This window comes from Zophobas morio, unplaced genomic scaffold (genome assembly GCF_036711695.1).
Source record: "Zophobas morio isolate AGI-343-1 ecotype UQ-CSIRO unplaced genomic scaffold, CSIRO_AGI_Zmor_V1 ptg000008l, whole genome shotgun sequence".
Classification (NCBI taxonomy): Eukaryota; Metazoa; Arthropoda; class Insecta; order Coleoptera; family Tenebrionidae; genus Zophobas; species Zophobas morio.
The window spans coordinates 6,179,464-6,188,958 of record NW_026972113.1 but is presented as its reverse complement, the minus strand read 5'-3'; the positions used below and the strand labels follow the sequence as shown (position 1 = coordinate 6,188,958).

The window sequence follows — 9,495 nt, the reverse complement described above, 5'->3', positions numbered from 1 at the left end:
AGAATTATGGAAGGAAAATAACATATTTTTCCGACGCAAATATTGAAAAGTGTTGGGTAAATAAACACGAAATAAAGTATTCCATATGGTTGCAAATTTTTAAATTGTAGCGTGCCACCACGTGTAGTTGGTATTATTGCTTTGAAAGTGACAAACTTGACATGTGACAAGCGAGGTTATGTTACTAGAAAAACGCAAAATCACGGTGGTAGAAGTAAGGTGTGGAAACCTCATTCATAACTTTCCTCAAAATCATTGGTAGAAAACACAAATCGCGTGGTTTGGATTATATGTCATTCGCTGTCCACACCGCAGCGACGTCTAGAGAGATCAGTTGAAATTAAGTAATAGAAAACTGCATTAAATCTTTGACATTTATGCCAATGTCATTTATTACCCAATCACAAATGTCGAATCATCCACCAATCACACGATTCACACCAAGGACCAACCACAAACCGTTGTGCTGTGATTTATTTTCCCTCCAACGAATCTGTCACTTAATTCATTCATAAATACACTGACAAGTTGAAATGTTAATACATAGATGGACATACTGTGCTGCATACTATTTCGTAGTAAATAAGCCTACTGGGATGCGTGTTTTATTCAACAAATTGGAGCGGTTTGTTTCCACACCTTACTTCTACCACCGTGCGCAAAATAAATAAACTTTAACACTTATTTTTATTAAATATCTAAAGTAGACACATCAAACAGTAAAAATATAGAAATACACCAAAAGTCAACAATAAATACAAAAAAAGGCTGCCCAAACAAAAAACTAATATTACTTAATCACTATCATCATCGTTTCTAGATCTGTTCAGAGGCCTTCTGCTTTCTTCGTCTGACCCATAGATGACATCCTCATCAGAATCATTTATCATCGAAAAAGCAGGATTATCTTTCGTAATATCAAACTCTGAAAAGAAAAAATGAAACCCAGTTAGACTGTGGTACTAATCTTACCATGAACAGCTTTGCTAATGGGAGAATATACATATGCCATCGTATAAATGTAAAAATTGAGCAGCCCATAAAAAGACATGAACTGGGCAGAACTATTATAGTGCGTCGATAACCTCGCTACGAAGTCATCCTCAAGCACCCCGACGCCGAAACGTAGCACCGTAATAACGCACGTGATTACAATCACTACGATCATCAATAAAGTGAGAAACTTCAGCCGCAGTCCTACAACACCAATAATAATAATAATAATAATAACACAACTTTGGAACTTCATACCAAAAAATGGCATAGACCTCAATTCAGTATAGGCTCTCAGTATCAAAAGTATCAAATATACAAGATATACAACCCCAAAAATGAAGAAAAACGCCTTCAGTGTCTGAAACGGTCAACGTTACTTTTAGTCGTACAAACAAAACAAAGTACATAAAAATTCGCCGTGTCGGCGGAGTGGTTATATGTCGGGTCTTGTAGTTCACTATACTTCTGCCACGTGGCCAAAATAATCGCCGGGAACCACAACATGGCGACTATGAAGACTTTCGGGAAGTAGAAGGTTAGTATTCGTCGTTCGTTCTGTCTCAGTCCGTGGTAGATGCACAGCCAAAACAGCAGCAAAGCGCAGAGGAAGGTCGCTTGTGCGATCGCGTCGATCATCCCCGGGATCCACGAGTTCACCAAGAACATCATCGGGAACATGGGATCTGTCATTGTGTGTTGGACAAGTTTACAAGTTGGCAGTACTTACTGTTATAACCTAACAGTAGTGGCAACAAGAGGGACATCCACTTTTGTTCGATGGACCAGTCGTAGATGGCGTACTTGCGAAGGCAGTAGGCGAACCAGCACTACGGAGTAAACACGTTAGAACAAATACGGCCCTGTTTGGCGTTCAACGACCGTCGAATAGTGTGATTTTAATAAATCTCCTAAATTACCAACTTTGTAAAATAAGCGCTTTGGACAATTTTTTTTTTTGAACGATGGGTGCTTGAACGAGATTTATTACCGTTACGAGGAAGGTTGCTGACAAAAATATGAACCTGAAGCCGATTTCGATTTGGGTGAAGGCCGGATTGTACGTCTTAAACTGTAAATAAAAAAATAATCACAATGGAGTAGTAAATTAAGATCTCGGTTTAACACATGCTGGGTTAAGTTTAATGGTTAATATACGTACGAAGAACGTCAGCTGGTTGATGTTATATCGTCTGTGGAAGGCTTCCAGTCCATAAAAATTCACAGTAACGATGTAGTGGGTGTAGTCTAAATAACCCAGATGCATTACGATGAATTCATCACAATTTTGGTTCTCGCACATGAGGTGTCGGGTCCTGTAGTTCAAGCACAATTTTAAATTAAAGCAGACAACCAATGGGAAAAAATGATCTCTCAGTAATAATAGCATGCTTAACTTCGAGCGTTTAGGTTTATACAGCCAAAGAATGTACAACGCAGAAATTTGTTTGATTTGAATGAATCTGTCTCCTCAAAACAGAGAACTAAAATTATGAATTAAGCCACAATATTTTAATTTATATTTTATCATTATCATTTTAAAATTAGATTATGCAACCAAATATACACGTCATGTCATTTATAAACTCCGTTGCCTTTGATAGTAACTTTGATGTTGAATTTTAGCCGTATCTAAAGGGGTTGTAGAAAAGTGAGGAGAATTTAAGTTGATTACTACAAAAATTTACCATTTTAGACATGTTTTAAGTTTCAAAATAAATCAACACATATTAAGAAAAAAAGGTAAAATGTAAACCCCGCCCACCCACCCGATTTCAATTGTGATGATTTTTTTTAATTCGTCGTGAGTCAAAAGAATGGAGCTTATCGTGTAGTCTAAGCCCCACCCATACCCGCCCCAATCTCGAATCCGAATTGTGAGGAAGTTTTCATTCGTTGTCAGATCCAGGGGCGGAGCCTAATTGCAAAATCCATATTTTATTGCAAAAATTTACCATTTTAAACGTGTTTTAAGGTTCTCAGAATAACAAAATCATCACAATGGAGATGGGGTGGGTGGGCGAAGTTTATATTTTGCCTTTTTTCATAATATACATAGTATTCTTTGAACACGATACTCAAAAATTTTTTCTTTTTCTTGTAAAGAAATAAGTATTTCTCAGTTTCGCTCCGTCCCTTGGTTCACGGCGAATAAAAAAAATCATCACAATTGAGATAGGGCGGGTGGGTTGGGCATACATTTTGCCTTTTTGTTTTAATATGTGTAGACTTCTTTTCACAACTTGAAACTTACTCTAAGTTCTTTCAGTTTTCATCAGATTTTTCCAGTTTCTATCAAATCCCTACAGATTTTTTAGATTCTTCCAGAAACTTTCAGATCCTTTCAGGTTGTTTGAGATTCTTTCATATTTCTTCGCATCCTTTCAATTTCTCTTAAGATTCTTTCAGATCTCTTCAGTTTCTTTCAGATATTCTTTATGTTTTTCAGATTCTTTCAGATTGTTTCAGATTCTGTTAGATTCTTAGAGATTCTTTCTGATTCTTTTAGATTATTTGAAGATCTTGCGAATTCTGTCGACCATCTCGCATTCTGTCGGATTCTTTTCGATTCTTTCGGATTTTTTCAAATTATTTCGGATTTTTTCAGATTCTTTCAATTCTTACACATTTCTACAGATCTTTCAGATCCTTCTAAAACTCTCTCAAATTCACTCAGGTTCGCCTGAATTCTCTCAGTTTCCTTCAGTTTTCTTCAGATTCCATCAGATTTTTCCAGTTTCTTTCAGATCCCTTCAGTTTTTCTTCGATTCTTCCAGCCTCTTTCAGATTGTTTTAGACTCTTTCAGATTCCTTCGAATTGTTTCGGATTTTTTTGGATTCTTTTATATTGTTTTCATCAGATTCGTTAACACTCTTCAGAATTCTTTCAGATCCTTAAAAATTCTTTTCAGATTCTTTCAGATTGTTTGACATACTTTCAGATTTTTTCGCTTTCTTTCAGATTCGTCCAATTTCTTTTCAGATCCTTTCAGATTTTTTCAGACCCCTCCAGATTCTTCCAGATCCCATCAGTTTCTGTCAGATTCTTTTAGATATTCTTAGATTCTGTCAGATTCTTTCAGATTCTATCAGATTCTTTCAAATTCTTTCAGATTCTTTCAGATTCTTTCAGATTCTTTCAGATTCTTTCAGATTCTTTCAGATTCTTTCAGATTCTTTCAGATTCTTTCAGATTCTTTCAGAATCTTTGAGAATCTTTCGAACTCTTTCGAATTCTATCAGACTCTCGCGTTCTTTCGGATTCTTTCGGATCCTTTCGGTTTCTTTTGGATTCTATCGGATTCTTCCGAACTTTTTCAAATTATTTCGGATTCTTTCAGATTTTTTCAAATTTTTACAGATTCCTGAAGATCTTTCAGATTCTTGTAGACTCTCTCAAATTCTCTCAGATTCTCTTGAATTCTCTCAGATTCACTCACATTCTGTCAGATTCCTTCAGGTTTTTGCACATTCTTTTAGATTCTTACATGTTCCTTCGGATTCCTTGAGATTCTTTCAGATTTTTTATGATTATTTCAAGTTCTTTCATTTTCTTTCAGTTTTCATCAGATTTTTCCAGTTTCTATCAAATCCCTTCAGATTTTTTTAGATTCTTCCAGAAACTTTCAGATTGTTTGAGATTCTTTCAGATTTCTTCCCATCCTTCCAATTTCTCTTCAGATCCCTTCAGATTGTTTCAGATCCCTTCAGTTTCTTTCAGATTCTTTCAGATTCTTTCAGGTTCTTTTAGATCCTTTCAGATCCTTTCAGATTCTTTCAGATTTTTTCAGATTCTTACTCAATAATACGATCCAAGTTTCTTGTTGTGAAAAGATGACTATACATTTTAAGAAAACAAGGCAAAATATAAGCCCCGCCCACCCACCCTATCTCAATTGTGATGATTTTTTCTTAATCGTCGAGGGCCAAAGGAGCGGAATTTAATTGCAAAATCCATATTTTCTTACAAAAATTTACCATTTTAAACGTGTTTTGAGGTTCTAAGAATAAAAAAAATCATCACAATGGAGATGGGGTGGGTGGGCGGGGTCTATATTTTGCCTTTTTTCATAATATACATAGTATTCTTTGAACACGATACTCAAAAACATTTTTTTTGTTCTAAAGAAATAAGTATCTTGCAGTTAGCTCCGCCCCTTTGGTTCACGGCGAATAAAAAAAATCATCACAATTGAGATAGGGCGGGTGGGTGGGGCTTACATTTTGGCTTTTTGTTTTAATATGTGTAGACTTCTTTTCAGAACTTGAAACTTCAAATATATTTAAAATGGAAAATTTGTATAAAGAAATATCGGTTTTGCAATTAGGCTCCGCCCCATAACTGCAAAATCCATATTTCTTTACAAAAATGTCCCACTTTAATAATGTTCCAAGTTTTTTGTTGTGAAAAGATGACTATACATTTTAAGAAAACAAGGCAAAATATAAGCCCCGCCCACCCACCCTATCTCAATTGTGATGATTTTTTCTTAATCGTCGAGAGCCAAAGGAGCGGAATTTAATTGCAAAATCCATATTTTCCTACAAAAATTTACCATTTTAAACGTGTTTTAAGGTTCTAAGAATAAAAAAAATCATCACAATGGAGATGGGGTGGGTGGGTGGAGTTTATATTTTGCCTTTTTTCATAATATACATAGTATTCTTTGAACACGATACTCAAAAACATTTTTTTTGTTCTAAAGAAATAAGTATCTTGCAGTTAAGCTCCGCCCCTTTGGTTCACGGCGAATAAAAAAAATCATCACAATTGAGATAGGGCGGGTGGGTGGGGCATACATTTTGGCTTTTTGTTTTAATATGTGTAGACTTCTTTTCACAACATGAAACTTAAAATATATTTAAAATGGAAAATTTGTATAAAGAAATATCGATTTTGCAATTAGGCTCCGCCACATAACTGCAAAATCCATATTTCTTTACAAAAATGTACCATTTTAATAATGTTCCAAGTTTTTTGTTGTGAAAAGATGGCTATGTATATTAAGAAAAAAAAAAAGGCAAAATATAAGCCCCGCCCACCCACCCTATCTCAATTGCGATGATTTTTTCTTAATCGTCGAGGGCCAAAGGAGCGGAATTTAATTGCAAAATCCATATTTTCTTACAAAAATTTACCATTTTAAACGTGTTTTGAGGTTCTAAGAATAAAAAAAATCATCACAATGGAGATGGGGTGGGTGGGCGGGGTCTATATTTTGCCTTTTTTCATAATATACATAGTATTCTTTGAACACGATACTCAAAAACATTTTTTTTGTTCTAAAGAAATAAGTATCTTGCAGTTAAGCTCCGCCCCTTTGGTTCACGGCGAATAAAAAAAATCATCACAATTGAGATAGGGCGGGTGGGTGGGGCTTAGATTTTGGCTTTTTGTTTTAATATGTGTAGACTTCTTTTCTCAACATGAAACTTAAAATATATTTAAAATGGAAAATTTGTTATGAAAAGATGGCTATGTATGTTTAAAACGAAAGGCACAATATAAGCCCCGCCCACCCGCCCTATTGCTATTGTGATATTTTTTTTAATCGTCGAGAACCAAAGGAGCGAAATTTATTTGCAAAATCCGTATTATTTCTCTACAAGAAATTACCATGTAAGACGTGTTTTTGGGTGTCGTGTTATTCAAAAAATATTATATGTATTAAGAAAAAATATATTTTGTCTTTTTTTCTTAATAAATGTACATATGTAGTATTCTTTGAACAACACGATACGCAAAAACATGTTTCTAATTTCATGTAAAAAACAAGTATTTGCAGTTTAGCTCCGCCCCCTTGAATCACCACAAATAAAAAAAAATCATCACAATTGCGATAGGGCGGGTGGGCGGGGCTTATATTTTGCCTCTTTTTGTTAATATAATTATGTAGTCATCTTTTCACAACAAGGACTTAAAACATATTTAAAATGGAAAATGTGTATAAGGAAATACATAGGAAAGTTGGCAGCACAGTACACTACCGCAATTTGATTGGTTGAAAAGCTAACGTCAACGGCAACGTCAGCGGCAAGTTTATAAATCGACCTTTAAAATCAAAACAAATCGATAAATCTGTTTCAAGCCATTTTAAGTTAAAAAAAACTGCGAAAAGAGAACATAATAAAAAATGCTTTAAAACGTTTTTAAAAATTTAAAAATATAAGGTAGCGACGGACAATTGATGTTTCCTTCATTTAGCAAAATATTTATGAGAATACCAAGATTAAAAAAAATGCACGAAATGTTTAAAAGGAGACGTCCATAAATAAGAACTGTTGATATTTCGGGATGGATTAATGTGAAAAATACTCGCCAAAATAAATAATTTTGTGTACATTTTCCAGCTGAGTTGGCAACAATTAAGGCAAAGTCGAGTATGCACCGTCATCTCATTAATTTTTATTTTCAGGAAAAATACTGCCTGTTCAACGCATTCATGACCTTTTTAAACTAAAGAACTGCGCTTTCGAGAAATTTCAAATTTCTTACCTATTTCGCGTATTGTGACTGTCCAGAATACTCACGGGCTTGTGTTGTTGGTCAAGCCCTTCTATAGTAACCGCCACCAAAAAACTCTTATCAAAAGATTCGTCTAGAAAAAGCAAATATAGACACGTTCAAAAATGTCTTTTTTTTACCGTCTGTGTTTTGGGTGGATAGTTTAGCGATAACCCAAAGCTGCTGGGAGTACGTCGTCAAGGGCGGCGTTTTCATAATAAAAGGACCTGTTGCCACAGCATTCGTGTGGTTGTCTTTGGTCAACAACGATTTCCCATCCACTTCTGTAGTGGTAGTTATTGGAGGACCTGGATCCCCGAGACGATTATTTAAGAATTAAATAGAAGGTGTGAGAACCCACCTGCCACTCCTATGAACAACCCTAACCCAAAACACGCAAAAAACGCTATGAAAACTACAACAAACTCCCTTTTATGCATGGAGTACAGTCTCATATAAACCGACCTAAAACAGACCCTAGAACCTCGAAGAAATCCTCAAAAATACTCACCTTTCGCACCTGTCGTGGTGGTACGCCGGTGCTATATATTTATCAAACTCGCTAAAAAGATCACTAAACTGCGACAAGACGTTTCTCATCCTTAGCATCCATCCTCCCGAGGGGAGGTGATAGGAATATCCTAAGCCGACTCCGTCTAGCTTTGCCATTTTTGTAACTACTTACTACAAGGTAAACAAAATTTAGTGGAGTGGAGGCGGGAGAGGGTGGCACTTACGTCTACCTATGTTTAAATCTAAAATAAACCGTTTCGAGTACCAAAGACTAATCCAACTCAAATAATTAAACTGATAGGGAAACCATTGTACCAACAAGTAATTGTTTAATACTGAAATAGGTATGGTCGCATGGCGAAGCTATTGATCTGCGCTAAGTGCGAACGCGGTAAGGGATCAGAGTCGGAAAGAGGTCAATTGGTAGTAAGTGTCCTGGGAGCAGCAAAAAGATTTACAAAAAAAAACGAAATTTTTCCGAAAATGTAGTTGGATGTACATATACATAGATGACATTTTTTTCCATTTTCGAATTAAATTATGTAATAACAATGGGCTATACGCGATGTAAAATTTAAAAAATCCAAAAATTGAGAAATTAAAATATCGAAAAATTGAAGAATTGGGAAATCGAAACACCAAAAAAATCAAAAAAACAAAAATCTAAAATTCAAAAATCAACAAATTGAACACTCGAAAAGCCAAAAAGTCGAAAAATCGAAACATCGGAATGTTCAAAAACTGAAACATCGAGAAATCAAAACATCAACAGTAGAGGAGTCAAAAAATCAAAAAATTAAGAAATCACATTAGACCAAAATTGAAAAATCGAAAAGTTAGTAATTGAAAAATTGAAACATTTTAAATGAAAAAAAATCGGTAAACCGAAAAATTGAAAAATCTAAAAATTAAACAATTTAAAAATCGAAGAATTGGAAAACCAAAAAATCTAAACCGAGGACTAGAAAAATGGAATAATCGACAAATCAAAACATCAAGGAAACCAAAAAAATTAACGGAAAATCTAGAACTTAAAAATTGAAAAATTAAAATACCTATCGAAAAATTGAAAAACCGAGAAATCGAAACATCAAAAAATGGAAAGATTGAAGAACCGAAACATTGCAAAATCCCAGAACTGAAATACTGAAAAACTGAAAAATGGAAGGAAAATTGAAAAATCGAAAAAGTGAAAGAATTCAAAACTGAAATCTTGAAAAACTGAAAAATGGAAAGAAAATTGAAGAATCGGAAAAGTGAAAAAATCCAAAACTGAAACATTGAAAAATTCAGAAATCGCAAAATTGAAAAATCACAATTGAAGAAAGAATTGAAAAATCGAGAAATAGAGAAATGGGAAAATACAAAAATTAGTTAATCGAAAAATTGAGAAATCCAAAAATTTAGAAACGTCAAAAATTGAAAACTGAAAAAAAAAATTAAAAATCGTAAAACTGAAACATCGGAAAATTGGGAAAACGAAA

At 34.5% G+C, this 9,495-nt stretch overlaps 1 protein-coding gene across 2 annotated transcripts; it reads right to left on the bottom strand.

Moving 5' to 3' along the window:
• Positions 1 to 682: 682 nt before the first annotated feature.
• On the bottom strand, positions 683 to 8,373 carry LOC135125160 (transmembrane protein 181). Of its 2 annotated transcripts, none has more exons than XM_064050534.1 (12): positions 8,236 to 8,373; positions 8,010 to 8,182; positions 7,860 to 7,963; positions 7,639 to 7,806; positions 7,490 to 7,592; positions 2,156 to 2,309; positions 1,985 to 2,065; positions 1,724 to 1,823; positions 1,402 to 1,679; positions 1,252 to 1,354; positions 973 to 1,197; positions 683 to 925 (listed from the first exon to the last, which is right to left on the bottom strand). In XM_064050534.1, the coding sequence occupies exons 2-12, from the start codon at positions 8,165 to 8,167 to the stop codon at positions 795 to 797; spliced, it is 1,605 nt and encodes a 534-aa protein (XP_063906604.1). In that variant the 5' UTR covers positions 8,168 to 8,182; positions 8,236 to 8,373; the 3' UTR covers positions 683 to 794. The 2 variants fall into 2 exon arrangements, with proteins under 2 accessions (XP_063906604.1, XP_063906605.1); XM_064050535.1 differs by having other exon boundaries at positions 8,242 to 8,373.
• Positions 8,374 to 9,495: the final 1,122 nt, after the last annotated feature.